The 17,021-nt window shown below is 41.9% G+C and overlaps 1 protein-coding gene across 2 annotated transcripts in view; it reads left to right on the forward strand.

Annotated features, from left to right (window-relative positions):
- lsamp (limbic system associated membrane protein) overlaps nt 1-17,021 on the forward strand; it is a 1,086,137-nt gene that overhangs the window by 928,161 nt on the left and 140,955 nt on the right. For both annotated transcript variants that reach the window (XM_070893384.1, XM_070893385.1), the window contains exons 4-5: nt 8,142-8,276; nt 16,011-16,131. In XM_070893384.1, the coding sequence (XP_070749485.1) occupies nt 8,142-8,276; nt 16,011-16,131 (256 nt within the window). The remainder of the gene's footprint in view (nt 1-8,141; nt 8,277-16,010; nt 16,132-17,021) is intronic.

The following is a 17,021-nucleotide window of genomic DNA, read 5'->3' on the forward strand; positions in this document are numbered from 1 at the left end:
TAGCTCTAAGGAAGGCGGGAATTTTGACCAAATTTTAGTCCATGCCTAACTTACCAAGGGTCATGTATGTAGTCCCTGGAGAACAGCTGAGGACAACCTGGAAGATGCTCACCAAGATTGCAAAATTTCCTAAATTCTCACTCAATTGGCAGTAATATTTCTAATTTCAGATATCAACAGTTGAGTTGATGAGGCTACTACTTTTAGATCAAGAATAAATAACACTGTGCTATTACTAATTGTAGATTGAAATACAAACTTTGTTTTGAGATTAGCTTTGGCTCCTAAACAGGAGATTTTCCTTACATTGATTATTCACCTGTCCATTGCAAATCCCCATATTTCCTCAAGGGAGAGTCTCAGCTGAGGTAACAATGGTGTTTTTATAGATTCCATTCTGGATTTTTGTTTAATCATAGGGAAAGAGCTGACTTCTGGACTTCAATTCCCAATATGCATCTCATTGCACAATTCCCAATATGCATCTCTGCTGGGAATGCTAATTCCCCAAATCTAACCCTATGGGCCCAAATTTGGCCAGGAGTAGCTTTTTTTTTGGAGCAACTTGCTTTTTTTGGAGTAACTTAAAAATCGCAATTCTACACACTTAATTTGCACCAGTGTAAGTGAGTTAGTTAGGATTTTTTTTAGTTTCGTTTTTTTTTCAAAAGGGGGCGTTACCAGCCACCTACGCCTGTTTTGGCCATTTAAACTAGTTTGGACAGCTAATAGTTGCTCCAAACTAACTTCGGCCAGCATATGTGGCCACTTGTGGCCCACACAGAAAACCCCTGCAAAGAGTTAAGAAATCAGTGCAGGTCAGTACATTTAAAGCACCAAGCACTAAACAAAGCACAAAAATAAGCATTCAATAACAAATAAAAAATACAAGGAAGCTGAGAGGACCTGCACCTAGCACCAAGACTTACGAAGCACTAAACAAAGCACAAAAAGTAATAAGCAATTAATTAACAAATAAAAAATAGAAGGAACCCTGCACCTAAAGCACCAAGACCAAAATAATAAGTAATCAATCAATCAATAACAAATAAAAAGTAGAAGTCCTACCTTTATGTGAAGGGAAGGCAGCGGGCTGCCAATGAGGGAGTCCATTCAGCCAGGGATAGGGGCGGCACGCTTCGGGCCCCTCCCACACAGCCTACAGAGCACACTATCAGATTCTGGGGGCAAGGAGCTACTGCGCATGTGCAGAGGTCCTGGCACTGTTTTCAGCGCCGGGACTTGGCTCTGCCCCGAATCCAATTGCCACACTGCACCACCATCGAGGAGAGGCTGGGGAGTGGCCAAACTCGGCCTGAAGATTTTTGGCGCCTTTTTCCACAAAAGTGGCGCACCTCTGGTGAGTGTGTCAGAAATCTGTACTGGCCAAATTTGGGCCCTATAAGTGTAAATCCTGGGAGGTCACACTCAGAAAATTAGATCCCCTTCTTTGGGGATGTGAGGCTGGATTTTCTGATTACTCACTTAGACATCATTAGTATGAGCAGGCATCAGAAAAATGTCTTTCTAATACTTTGCCGGATGTCTACTTTGACCACGGCTGCATAATTTTCTGGCTAGCCTTTCCTGCTGGCATTTGGTATTCTCGCATAGGATCTGTGATGGCTTGATTATACATTATTAATACATACTGACATGCAGCTCTGTATTTTCTGAGTTTTGAGTAACACCTCGCCCAATGATTCTGCCCATTCAACTCGAGCTGAATTCTTGGATGTGGGGAAGGGAGCTCTAAAGGACAATTCATTTTTATTCAAGGCAAGTTTTCAATACTCATTGGTTTTCCTTTCAGAGTGCCCCATCCACAGCTTCTAATGCATGAAGTGTTAGAAAATGGAAAAAGGCATGCCAGGAAAATCAGTTGGCACCAGTCCAGGACTGCCCACACCATCATTACGACACCAGTGATCTCTGCAGGTCCCATCACACCTATATGACAATGTCTGTTGTTGGTGTCTTGAAGGCAGCTGCCTCCACAGGCTCTGAGTTACCATGGAAGCAGTTGTAGAGCTGTGCATTTGCTGGAAGGGCACCTGCAAACATTCTGCACATCGCTGCAGCACCAACAGTCAAGGTTATCTCTGTACAGGCTAGCATAGGCATTATCTGCAATACAAAATTGCTGCCTGTGGATGCATCAGTGATTCATACATTGTTCAGGAGAGCTACCACTTACAGCTCTATTCTACTGAATATTAACAGTAGCATGCCACTTGTGCCTAATTTCCTACATTGATGGATTCCCCAAAATCTAGGGAATCATTACTGGCCCCAATTTGGGAGTCTATTTGTTATGCTTTTATTGTGTGAAGTTATTTTAAGTGTGATAAGAGTTCCAGTTGTATGTTGCACCCAGAATGTGTGCCTTGCTGTAAAATAGCAATGCACAGTAAACAATTACAGGTTGTCTGAATATTTTTTACAGAATAGCAATGTATAATGGGCTCATAGGAAACAAGTTGTAGCATACATACTTTACCCGTTTACTTGTCATCGTAACCTTACCATGGGAGATTTTTCAGGTACACCATTTAAAAATAACTTACACTAGAGGTACATCTACTGAAGGAATGTTTTTGTGCTTCTGTTAATCCTCTCTCACACACACTTGTTTAATATAGAAATTGAACTTCAGAATGGCTCAGTGAGTAAATGCTTTGCCTCGTATTGTATTTAGTCATGCAGACCAGCCAGTTTCTCGGTTTGATTTTTTTTTAATGAGTTGATTTGTGATGTTGGGAGCATTAGGAAAGGAAGAAAATTAGTCAGATTTCCCTTTCTGGTTGTTTTCCAGTACCCCACTGGAAAGTGTGCATATAGATATCTAGTGAGGACAAAACTGGGCTTGCATATGATTCCCCCCCATGTCCTATCCTGTGTAGGTTTATGCATGAAGAGTGGCTACTTGAGTGAGTCCTGTAGAACTTTGAGTTCCCGTCTTCAGAAACAGCGAAAGTGTAATTCATTGTGAGATGCCTTCTCTGGAACTAAATTATATCCAATATTGACAAGGCTTAGATTTTGACAACAATTCAAACTTCCATCAGGAACATAACAATTTACATTTTAATTTGGATTTGCTCTTAATTAAGTGACTGTTTATGCAAAATTCTTCTGTCATGTAGATAGAACTTTTATAATGATCTTGCAGTTAACAATCTGCACTCTGCTGTTTTGAATTGTATCTCATCCTCATTCAATTGTTTACAACAAATTAAGTGAGCTAAACATTTCTAAGAACTGATATGCCAGTTCCTCAATCAAGGTCACGTTAAACAATTCTGATGCTTCTTTTAGCAGAAGTCACTCTTATTTGTATATCCCTAAAACTATTTGATGGAGTCAAGAGGGGCAAGTGGAGCTCTGCCATCAATTTTTTGCTTCCCTCAATAGAACCTGTATAAGTAGATCAGATGGTAAGTGGCTTATAATTAAATAGAAATCGAAGAATTGGAATCCAACATAATCAAAATCAGTCCAAAAAAACAGCTTAGTAAAGGTTCCAGAATAAAACAAAAATGAATAGCAAAATCGTGTAAAATATAATTCTTACACTTTCTATGAATGACATTTTATTTCAGCAATATCCAGTGTACCACAATGAGATGAATGATTAATTAATCTGGTTTTTGCCTCAGAAATCTTTGCACATTTTTGAATAACACCATAGGATCTTTAGCTGCTTTTATGCTGATGCTTATTTTGGTTGGATTTTCTGAGACCAGTGTCCAATGCATAATGGTTAAGTTAGGGGACTAGTAATCCCGAGGCCTGGATTAATGATCAAATGATCAAATCCCATCATGGCAGTTGTGGAATTTTAATTCAGTTGAATAAAATTCTGGAATAACAAACTTTTGGATTGTCATAAAAACCCAATCTGCCGTCTTTACCTGGTCTGGCCTATATATGACTCCAGACCCACAGCAATGCGGTTGACTCTTAACTGCCCTCTGAAATGATCCAGCAAGCCATTCAGTTGTAAAAAAACTGCTACAAGAAACAATAAGAATAAAACTGGACAGACCACCCGGCATCGACCTCGGCACCAGCTATGGACATGAAAACAGCACATCTAGCCCAGTTGACCCTGCAAAGTCCTTCTCACCAACATCTGGGGACTTGTGCCAAAATTAGGCGAGCTGCCCCACAGACTAGTCAAGAAACAACCTGATATAATCATACCTTTCAGCCAATGTCCCAAACTCCTCTATTATCATCCCTGTCCAGCAGGACAGACCCACCGGAGGTGGTAGCACAGTGGTATACAGTCAACATTGACTCCGGACCCCATGAAGTCTGATGGCTTCAGGTCACACATGGGCAAGGAAACCTCCTGCTGATTATCATCTACCGCCCTCCCTCAGCTGATGAATCAGTACTCTTCCATGTTGAAGACCACTTGGAAGAAGCACTGAGAGTAGCAAGGGCACAGAATATACTCTAGATGGGGGACTTCAATGTCCATCACCAATAGTGGTTTGGTAGCACCGCTACTGACCGAGCTGGCTGAGTCCTGAAGGACATAGCTGCCTGATTGGGCCTGCGACAGCTGGTGAGAGAATCAACACGAGAGAAAAACCTACTTGACCTCGCCCTCACCAATCTACCTGTCGTGCTGAAGACCTGTGCTCCAGAACTAGCCGCATCTCTAGCCAAGCTGTTCCAATACAGCTACAACAATGGCATCCATCTGACAATGTGGAAAACTGGCCAGGTATGTTCTGTCCACAAAAAGCAGGACAAACCCAATCCGGCTAATTACCGCCCATCAGACTACTTTCAATCATCAGCAAAGTGACGGAAGATATCATTGACAATGCTATTAAGCAGCTCTTGCGCACCAATAACTTGCTCACCAATGCCCAGTTTGGGTTTCGCCAGGAGCACTCGGCTCCAGCCCTCATTACAGTCTTGGTCCAAACATGGAGAAAGGAGCTGAATTCCAGAGGTGAGGTGAGAGTGACTGCCCTTGACATCAAGGCAGCATTTGACCTGAGTGTGGCATGAAAGAGCTCTCATAAAACTGGTCAATGGGAATCGGGGGAAACTCTCCACTGGCTCGAAGGAAGATGGTTGCGTTGGTTGAAAATCAATCAGCAGAGCTCCAGGACATCATTGCAGGAGTTCCTCAGGGCAGTCTTCAGGTGTACGGTCCCGGGAAGACATTGGAAAAGCCGGTTTTCAGCGCGCAATTCGCATACACTGAAAACCGGCTTTTCCGATGCCTTCCCGGGTCCATACACACTCAGCATGGACCTGGGACGCCAGAATTTCTGCCCTAACAAGTCCAGTGCAGCATGAATTTGATGCATTTATTAAATTTTAATGAACTCTTTTCTTACAGATACATCAAGTAATTGTGTGCATTGGTTAGTTACTTTGCTGCTCACTAGCTGAAATTAGACTGCAAGATGAAAACAGCACAGCTGCTAAATACTCGATCATTCACCTGCCCTTTCATTTTCATTTTGTTCCAGTAAACGTGTCCACGCTTTAAATAATGAGCTCTGCTCCGTTTCAAATTCCACTCTTTCAATATTAATATTTTCAATTACAATAAATAGGGTTGAGGGTAACACATCATGCATAATATATAATAGCTGGTATTGCTAAAGGAATTGGCATAATGTACTGAAGCTCTCAAGATTCCAAGTGCAAGAGATATTACGCAGTAAACTTTGTCATTTTATATTTGCCCAAATAACACATTTGTCTTAGTTTAGTTCAGTCGCAGATAGCAGAAAATATTTGGGCAGATAGTCAAAATTTCTACTACAGCCACAAGCAAAGAAAGGAAGGGGAATTGTTACTGATATTTGTGTTCATTGTACAAAAACATATTCTGACAAGGAAATATATTCTGTATTCTCTGAGGAAGAAAGTGACTTTGGGCCATGGCCATGGGGCTGTACTTATAACCATTGTTGCATTGTCCAAGCAAAAATCAAGTACAAATTATCTATGCCTACTTTTTCCTCCTTTAGATTTGTGAAATTGTAAACTTCCGGGAAAGGAATCTTTTCAACTATCTCTTGTATTGATAAAATGCTGTTCTGCGTAAGTCACATCTTAAAATGGCAGATAATAGCTATCAAATCCTGAAGTCAGAATTAAAACATGTACATGTGCCTCTTTGATTTGCATTTTATACCAGATTTTGTGTACGCAAATGTAAACTGCAGCTGAAGGACACAGTTATGTTTCGCTCAATCTAAGGGCACAAAGAAAGCACCATGATACTGTATTCTAAATTAAGTTAAGCCCCAGATGTTTCCAGTACTTTACATATGGCGTCAAATCCTTTCTGAGTTTAAACCACAATAAGTATATGATTAATACTATCAGAGGACCTGTCATTTAGGTAAATGTGAAGACAAGGCTGAGGCCTCAACAGCAGTGGGTTACTGGAACCCAAAACTTGCACATAACATCACCACATTAGGGGCATTCAAAATGTAGATACATGCTAGGTTAGGACAGTTAAGATGCCAGAGGGATTCCCTTAAGTGCACTGAATTGCATTATCGCATCCAAGGCTTTTCTTTTGTCATCATGTTTTTATGTTGTACCCAAATAGGGTTGCAATACTGTAATTCACTTGTACTATATTGAGTTCACTAGATTTATTCCTGGGATGAGAGGGCTATCCTATGATGAGAGATTGTGTAGAATGGGCCTATACTCTCTGGAATTTAGAAGAATGAGAGGTGATCTCACTGCAACATACAAGATTGTGAAGGGGATTGACAGGGTAGATGCTGAGTGATTGTTTCCCCTGGCTGGAGTGCCTAGAACTAGGGGGGCATAGTCTCAGGATAAGGGATAGGCCATTTAAGACCGAGATGAGGAGGAATTTCTTCACTCAGAGGGTTGTGAATCTTTGGAATTCTCTGCCCCAGAGGGCTGTGGATGCTGAGTCTTTGAATATATTCAAGGCTGAGCTAGATTGATAGATTTTTGGACTCGAGGGGAATCAAGAGATATGGAGATCTGGCAGGAAAGTGGATTTGAGGTTGATGATCAACTATGATCTTATTGAATGGTGCTGGCTCGAGGGGCATATGGCATTCTCCTGCTTCTATTTCTTATGTTCTTATGAGTTACACCCAGTAATACTATGCCATTGCAATAATGAAAATCAATTCTATTTTTCTATGCTAAATATCACTCACCTTTATAGATGATTTTGAGGTGTTATCATCCTTGAACGTTTCTCCCCACAGTGTACCCCTGTCGCACTGCTTTCTCCTGGTTTTATCTAACTTGTCCATTCAAATGGCTTCTCTTCTCATACTGATTCAGTCACCTGTAGTGTATGGAAGGGCCCCATCCTTATCCCCTTCCACCATCATTTACCTGCTGCTGCTTAGTAACATCTTCCAGAAGCATGAGATCAGTTTTCATCAACGCCAACAGCATTCAACTCTACCTTTCCACCTCTTCCGTCCTCTCCAACTACCTATTTTGACATAATTGTCTCCAGCTCAACATCAGCAAATTGAAGCAATCCTCTTTGGTTCACATAAACAGTTATAGCTCTGGCCTCAGATCCGTTAACATATTAAGCTAATGCTGGAGCACATGTCCTCACCCATACCAAGGCCAATACATCCATTCTTGCTGGGCTCCAAGATCCTCGTCCTTCCTTTGTCTTGCCACTCCCTAGCCTTGTGACTTCCTCCACCCTCTCTGAGATGCTTCTCTATAGGTGAGAAGTAGTATACAAGTTGTTCTTGTAATTGTATATCACTGTAATCATTGAAAGTGAACCTTACAATGATGTTAACTGTAGTTTGGTAAATGTAGTTCAGTTATAGCACATCAATTTGAGTCCTGTCTGATCTTAAGATATTGTTAAGGTGAGCTAAGACTGTGCGGTATTCAACCAATGTTGTACTTGTTGATGGTGATGGCTGAACTCTAGTGGTATCTTTTATATTGAGTTGACTCATGCAGAACAACTCAGAAGCCGAATTTGGGCATGATGTATAAACACCTCGACAAATGTGAATTGTAATCCATTTCACCTGCAGATGTGTTGAGTTTTATGCAAGAGAGAGAGAGTGAATGTGCAATATTATTGTTTTAAATAGTAAATTTTTTAACTTCTATTTTAGCCAGGGAAATCGAAGAGGAAGAGGAATACCTAGAAATCTTCATGATCAGCAGGTACCAAGCGGGCATTTATCAGTGCAAAGCTGCCAACGAAGTTTCCTCTGCCGATGAGAAAAAAGTCCATATCACTGTTAACTGTAAGTAGTTCTCAAAGCTTCTTTGTTTCATTCTTCTTGTCTTCCAAAAGGAGAAAAAGTTCTGCGCTTAAACAGGTGTTTAATGATTTAGCATAATATTGAACGACACATGTTTCACTTTTTTAAAAATAGAAGTAATTTAGTCAAACTTTACAAGGCATTTGTGCAGGGAAGCTTTTAATAGCTTCCATTCAATATCTTGATAATTGCACCAATCCACCAAAAAATATTGCGAGTAAAAATGTAATCAAATGAATCTGTAAATTGAAATCTGAATAGAATCTAATAAGAATTAAACCAAATTATCTTGTCATGTATTAGTGCACACAGAAATATTTTATTGATGTAGTACACAATTGTTCATTTAATTGGGTACTGTTGAAATGTGCAGATTGTAATCATAAAGTGATCATTTGCTTGAGTATATCATTTCCTAGGTTAGTTAAAATGTTGCTCATTCCCATCAATATAATTAAAAACCGCAATCAATATTTCTTACTTGCTCACTCTTGGTCTGACACAGAGACTCATATTTATCTACATACACAGCTAATCTATGTGTGTAAATTTATGCTAATTTATTCTTATAAATGAAGAAATAGTAATGTTTTTAACCAAGTTGAATCTACAACTGCATGGCTGCTTGTTGATCTATATTGTCGTTTAGTCCCCCAAATTTAAAATTCCCACAAATTTATGCCTATTTTTATGTACTGACGTATGTTCAGGATATTGGCAGGAAATTTAGGTGTAAATATGCATCAGTAAAATGAGAGCAGGATAGGTGTTACTTCCCAATTACACCACTCCAAGAAATTCCACCCCTAGATGTTTATGCACAACCAAGTTAAGAATAACTGACATAATTCCCTGACTTAGCCCTTACCCCTTTTGGAACAGGGGTGTGACCATTTCCAATCCACTGGCACAAGTTCCCATATTCAAAGATTCTTGAAAATTATGGTTCATACCTTCACAACATCCTTGCCAACCTCCTGCAGTATTCTGGGAAACATATCAACTAGGCTTTGTGACTTTTTAAGTGTAATTCCATGAATTGTTTTAGTACATTTTCCTCTTTAATATTTATCCCCAACAGTGTGTCTTCCACATATTCTCCAGGTACTTATATGGTACAAATTTCACTTTCCACTGTAAAAACTCATTAAGCACCTCTGTCACTCCCTCACTCTGAAGTACAAGATAGCTCTGTAAATCAGTAAGTTTTCCATTCCTTCTTCAACCAGCGCCATTAGCCTTCACTTAGTGCCATTGTAAACAACACTCATGGCTGAAGATTGGCATCTCAGCTGGAATAGTGAAATTGCCAGTAGGAGAGATTGTGATCTAACTATCTTGGTTTGCTTTAAGTATATCGGGCTACGTAATCTATAGGCCAATTAGCAATTTTATGATTCCTATTACTGATAAGATCAGGTGCTTTCAAATCAAACATTGCATGATTCTTTTACTTTACTTTCCTGGAAAAATCTCAAAGAATAAGGGGGAGAAATTCAGCTACTTTGAGCTAAATGAGTTCACGACTGGGCGCGGCACTGTTAACACCACCTCAGTAGCGGCTGTTTAGCGAAGGCGCCACAGCATTGCGCCCCGATCTCTGGCGCCCAGAGATCTTGACGTTATTGCTGTATGCATCGCCCCATTAGCGCCCCCGGACCCAATATTGGGTTTCGCCCCCTGTAGCTGCGCCGGGTGGTAACAGCGACAGCTTCAGAAAATGCGTGTCAGGCAGCCGGCCGCTACTGAGGCGAAAATTAAAGGGAGGTGGCCAACTGCTGAAGAAAAATGACCTTTCCTTTGCTGTTCCGGATGCGGTTTCTTCGCGGGGTCGGGCCACGATCATTCAGCCCGGCACTCTGCTTGAGTGTTGGGCTGATCGTGCGGCACCCCCGCTCCCCAGTGGTCTAGGTCGGTGCCTTTTTCTTTTACAGAGCCTGCAGCGTGGGCCTTTCCCTTTAATTGAGGCCCCTCGGACGCGACAGCACTACGCGGCCCAATGCGTAGTGCTGCTGAGGCATGCGCACCGTTATTGCCCCCGGAAGGAAGTTGAGTGCTTGATTTGTGCTCCACCTCCTCCCGGGGATGCAACCCGAATTTATCGAGAGAGGCAAGATTTCAGCACCTGCCGCAAAGTCTTGCGCCTCCCGAGTGTTACTGCTCCCTAATGGGACGATATCTTGGCCTAAGTCTTAAAGCTTTTAAAAATAAAAGAACACTGGAAGAATGCCTTTACAATCTGTAAGATACACTTACACCCCCATTGTATTACATTATGTAGAATTGGCTTTGTACCATTGTTTTTATGCTGCACTTCTATTGTTGGGCTGATTCCTGAAGCACTTTCACAATTGCCAGCTGCAGCTTTTGTTGCTGGTGGAAAAGCCTAGTTTATTTTGCAGTGCAGTTTCTGCAGCAATCAGTTCTATTGTTCCTTCTTCCGAATGAACTATGGGAGTTTACAGGCAATAACCCTTATAACACTGAGCAAGATTTCCCAACTGAGGTTGTATTCGTCTTGGCCTTTTCCAAGTCATCCCGTCGAAACCCCCGCCCTTTGCACGGGTTACCGTGGGTATTCAGTGGAAAGGTTGAGAAAATTCAGCTCCAGTGAACTTACACATTCAAGGTCACATTGAGCCCATTCTGTCTGTGCTAGCTCTTTGCTAGAGCAATCATAACTAAAACCCACTTCCCTACTCTCTTCTCATAACCCTGTCTCTTCCCCTACTTCAAAATATGTTTTCCCTTTAAAGATATCTTGGCCTCTGCCTCAATCACTCCATGTGATAAAGCATTCCATACTCCAACAACACTGCATAAATAAAATCAAAGAATGCTGGAAATCTCAGTGGGTCAAGCAGCATCTGTGGAGAGAAAAACCGAGTTAATGTTTCAGGTCGATGACCCTTTGTCAACCCGAAACGTTAACTCTGTTTTTCTCTCCACAGATGCTGCCTGACCCATTGAGATTTCCAGCATTCTCTGTTTTTATTTTAGATTCCAGCATCCGCAGTACTCTGCATAAAGATTGTTTTCTAACCTCTTTCCTCACTGTCATTGACAATTTGAAATTGATGACCTCTTCAGTGATTCCCTAAATGGTCTTTTTCTATTCACTGTATCATAACCCTTCACAACTTTAGAAACCTCCATTAAATCTTTTATCCTTCTCTGCTCCAGTGGAAATATCTCTAGGATCTCGAGTCTCTCTTCATAATTATAGTTTCCCATCTCTGCCATCACCCTGATGAACCTAGCTTCAAAGTCCTTTCTATAACATGGTGCCCATTACTGCACACAATCTAATTGTGGCTTAGCCGCTGCCTTCTACAAATTTATTGCCATTCTCTTATAGTGGGTGAAATTTCTTCTGTCAATACTTATAGTAATATTTTTAGGCATGACTACAAAACAGCATTTCCTATTTTGTATCTACATCAGGTTTTTCGGTAAAACTATCAGCAGAGGAAATGTTAACTCCTTGATGTACGCAAACTTCACACTGTAACAAAATTGAATATTTTGTTGGTGGTGTATTTTTGTTTTGTATTTTCAGTGCAGTACTTTTAGGGGTTAAACCACATTACCTTAAAGAAAGAACTCTTTCAGGGAACTGATTATTTCATGATGTCAGTATAAACATACCCAGAGACAAACTCTGACATTCTCCATCCTCCCTTGTAGACTCCAGACCACTCCTTCCTCCCTCTCAGGCCCTTAACTATTTTACTTTCCTCAAGACTTGTGAGTTCTCCGACCAGCTTCGCCAGCTCTGGACTGACCACTGGATTGGCGACATCTCCTCATTCGCTCCTTCTCTACGAACTTCCTGGCTGTGCCTAACTCTCTGCTAATTTTTATGTAATCAATTAATTTACCCTACGTTCAATCTCAAGCCCCCATCAAATCATCTTTGCCCTCAGTCCTCTTGCCCTCTCTCTTCCTTTTCCACCACCTCCTTCCTTTAATACCCTTTTATTGCAGAGAATTACATACAATTTACACTGTGAGGGCCCGAGAGATCGCATGCATTTGACATAGGACTGGTCATTATCTGTTGCTAAATCTGGTTCGACCATGTTTAAGCAGTATCTTGTGTGCAAATTAGCTGAGAGTGTTTAGTGCAGTACAACAGCGGCTATTGTTCAAAATTTGGCTGTATAGCACCTTGGGACATCTTGAGGCTGTGAAAGGCGCTACATAAATGCAAATTTTTTCTATTATAAATTAAAGTTGTTGTTACTGGAAGAGTGATACCCTTTACTGACTGATGAGCAGCTCACTGAGCCAGTTCCTTTAGTGTGTTTGTGTGCAGCCAGTCAGGTGCTGAAGGCCAATGATATGGGGTAAGTATTTTGAATGCGACAAGATGAGTCAAGTGAACATATAGAATAACAGTCAAAGCAAGTATCAATTAATTAACTCAACCTTATTTCTTTCCTGAAAAATGGGATATGGCAAATAATAAACTATGTGCTATTTTATGAGCGTATTTACTTGAATTTTTGGCATCACCTTTTTTTCTAGGCAATGCCTAACTGCAAAATACTGACCTCTTGTATTTTAGGTTCCAACTATAGGCCCCAGGCCTACACCTGAGTCTCTTGTTTAAAACCTGACTGCCCATATATCCGTTTTCCTCTTTTTCTTTCGGTCTTCCTAGCTAGGGGGAATGCTGGGACAATGACTTCCACCCCGTTGGTGATTTGCCAGTAGCTGTGCCGATAAAAAACAGTTACCTTTCCTCTCCCCTGCCCCACATCCAACGTTCATCAGTTCTGTTGCGGCCATCAGAAGAAAAATAGGAGTCTTATGAAATAAGCAAGAAACCTCATGTAAAGATATTATGAGATGCTATTTGATGTCCAGTATTAATAATATTAATGAAACATCATGGCTGAAATTGTTTGCTCCCTTTAAGGAGGAGTGCATATGCTACATAATATAAGAACATAAGAAATAGGAGCAGGAGTAGGCCATATGGCCCCTCGAACCTGCTCCGCCATTTAATATGATCATGGCTGATCCGATCATGAACGATCCGATCATGGACTCAGGTCCACTTCCCTGCCCGTTCCCCATAACCCATTATCCCCTTATCGTTTAAGAAACTGTCTATTTCTGTCTTAAATGTATTCAATGTCCCAGTTTCCAGAGCTCTCTGAGGCAGCGAATTCCTCTGAGAGAAGAAATTTCTCCTCATCTCAGTTTTAAATGGGCGGCCCCTTATTCTAAGATCATGCCCTCTAGTTCTAGTCTTCCCCCATCAGTGGAAACATCCTCTCTGCATCCACCTTGTCAAGCCCCTTCATAATCTTATACGTTTCGATAAGATCTCATTCTTCTGAATTCCAATGAGTAGAGCCCCAACCTACTCAACCTTTCCTCATAAGTCAACCCCCTCATCTCCGGAATCAACCTAGTGAACCTTCTCTGAACTGACTCCAAGGCAAGTATATCCTTTTGTAAATATGGAAACCAAAACTGCATTCAGTATTCCAGGTGTGGAATCACCAATACCCTGTATAGCTGTAGCAAGACTTCCCTGCTTTTATATCCATCCCCTTTGCAATAAAAGCCATTGGTCTTCCTGATCACTTGCTGTACCTGCATACTATCCTTTTGTGTTTCATGCACAAGTATCCCCAGGTCCCGCTGTACTGCAGCACTTTGCAATCTTGCTCCATTTAAATGATAACTTGCTCTTTGATTTTTTTGTGCATGACCTCACACTTTCCAACATTATACTCCATCTGGCAAATTTTTGCCTACTCACTTAGCCTGTCTATGTCCTTTTGCAGATTTTTTGTGTCCTCCTCACACATTGCTTTTCCTCCCATCTTTGTATCATCAGCAAACTTGGCTACGTTACACTCAGTCCCTTCTTCCAAGTCGTTAATATAGATTGTAAATAGTTGGGGACCCAGCATTGACACCTGCAGCACCCCACTAGTTACTGATTGCCAACCAGAGAATGAACCATTTATCCCCACTCTCTGTTTTCTGTTAGTTAGCCAATCCTCTATCCATGCTAATATATTACCCCCAACCCTGAGAACTTTTATCTTATGCAGTAACCTTTTATGTGGTACCTTGTCAAATGCCTTCTGGAAATCCAAATACACCACATCCACTGGTTCCCCTTTATCCACCCTGTTCGTTACATCCACAAAGAACTCCAGCAAATTTGTCAAACATGACTTCCCCTTCATAAATCCATGCTGACTCTGCCTGACCAAATTTTGCTTTTCCAAATGTCCTGTTCCTGTTTCTTTAATAATGGACTCCAACATTTTCCCAACCACAAATGTTAGGCTAACTGGTTTATAGTTTCCTGCTTTTTGTCTGCCTCCTATTTGAATTGGAGCATTACATTTGCGGCTGTTTGCTGAGTAGCGGCTAGGTGTGTTTTTCTAAGGTTTAGAGTTTAGTTCTATCATCTGCTGTGTTGTCTTTGCTTTGACTTGCCTGTTGTTATTAAGCCACAATTTAGGTCATCAAGAAAGGGCTAAATACAGTCATGAGCTTCTTTTCAACTCCTGGGCTCACAACATTACCAGACATTAACCTTCTAAATGCACAATCTAGTTAATGGCACCCAATGGCTTATGTAGGGGCGTTGTTTTTGGCACAGAGTATGAGAAAAATATTTGCATAAATCTCAATAACATAACATACCATACCGGAACCAAACAGCCTGCTTCTACAGCTCGGCTGTTGCAGCTCAGTAAATTACCATGAGGAGGATGACACAACTATCTGATCTTCACTCTTTCCCTGTGAGGGAGTACCTGTCTTCTGTTCAGTACGTAGCCTGGCAGAATAGCTGAGATTTTGTGAGGAATTGAAGCCACACTCCACTCCAATGTGCGCCATCCTTATTTACAGTACAGCTGGAAGTTCCGCAGGGCTTCTTCTGATCTCCCGCAGTAACTTTGGTTGAAGATCTGCGGGGCCCTCAGAGAAGTGGCGTCAAAAGTCCTTTTCAGCTATCTACTCCATGTCCTGACAATTCCGCAAATCTCCCGTCAAATGAGTGCCGGAAGATTAGGAGAACACCTCTGGAATTTCAGAGCCTACTTCTATTAAATGTACAGAATTTTGAAAGGCAGCTTAGGCCCCCTGCTAGCTCAGTGGGTTAATGCAATATATGAAGTGATACTGATGCAGGTCAGGAAGATCCCAAATTCTATTCCCAGCTAGTGCAACGAAAACTATTCTATGAAATTGTACCGTCCTTAGAACATTACAGGGGAGCTTATCTAATTCAGCCCTCCCCTGGCCAGAGTGTACATCAGGGAACTGTGCACTTCCAGCCTGTGATTTTTCATCCAAATGTGCAGAAAATAATGGCATGGAGGTGTCCAATTTGCAGGTATGTACTGCTAATGGACATGGTACCCTGCCAGGAACACGAGTTGAAAAGCTGAAAAATTACTGCTGGCGATATGAATGGATGAATGCTTCACATAATCATATGACATTCTTCTGTCTGACATTCGGTGGAGGTGGTAATACATTTAAATTAAACTGGCTAATATCTCGCACTCAAATGAGTACTTAAATAAAATCCTGAATGCGTTAAGCGTTTGCACGCTATTATTGGCTAAAATTACAACAGTATTTGGCGAAGAACGGCAAGTATAGTTTCACAATGTAGTAATCATTTTTTTCAGTGCTGCTCTCCACATGTGGATTTGTGTTGTTTTCCAGATGCTCCCACTATTAAATATGCTCAGAGTGCAGACGTTGCAGTGGGGCGTTCTGGGATGCTGCACTGTGAAGTTTCGGCTGTCCCACCAGCAGATTTCGAGTGGTATAAGGAAGACAAGCGGTGAGTGTTGCCACAAAATATAACATTTAAACATCAACCAGGACAAGTTCCACACAGGAGATGACTAGCTAAAATTAAGGTGCATGGAATCGGAGATAACCTCATGTATATAGTCACTCACTCATCGGCAGTCCCTCGAAACGAGGATGACTTGCTTCCACGCCAAAAAAGGATGAGTTCACAGGTGTTTCTATGAAGGACCTGAACTACATGTTGAAGGGTGGAAGATACCTGTGCGTGGATTTTTTTAACGTGTGGTGGCCGTTGCACACCAGCCACCATACAGGCTTGACAGAGCTAGGTCTTGGTCCAGTGGTAAGGATTACCCAAGACGACTGGAGACCAGCTCTGCTGCACAGACCTAGTATGCACACATATTGCAGTGTGGGCTGGCCCATGCTGCCCCTGGGCCCCTGGCCCTGAACTCACCCCTCCCCTGGGCCGCGATCACGTCCCTCTACAGTCTCTCGCCGCTCCTTCGCCCCGACCTCACCGCTCCTGCTATATCTGCCCACGTTCCAATCACAGGCCTGGACCTTGATGACGTCACTCTTTGCTGCCATCGCCCTCCTGCACCTGCTCACGCTGCTCCCTGAGGTGGCATGCCTCCACGCTGCTCCGCGAGGCCTCCACGCTGCTCCGCGAGGCCTCCACGCTGCTCCCCGAGTCTTCCACGCCACTCCTCGAGGCCTCCACGCCACTTCTCGAGGCCTCCACGCTGCTCCCCGAGTCTTCCACGCCATTCCTCGAGGCCGCCAGTGTCTATAGAGCACCAGATTTGAACAAGGGAATTTTATGGGCATTATGCCGGACAATGCAATCATAAAGATACTTTGGAATGATATTATTTGCCAAGAACAAGAACCAAATAAATGATATTTCTTAGGGGG

Source organism: Pristiophorus japonicus, chromosome 11, assembly GCF_044704955.1.
Source record: "Pristiophorus japonicus isolate sPriJap1 chromosome 11, sPriJap1.hap1, whole genome shotgun sequence".
NCBI classification, from domain to species: domain Eukaryota; kingdom Metazoa; phylum Chordata; class Chondrichthyes; family Pristiophoridae; genus Pristiophorus; species Pristiophorus japonicus.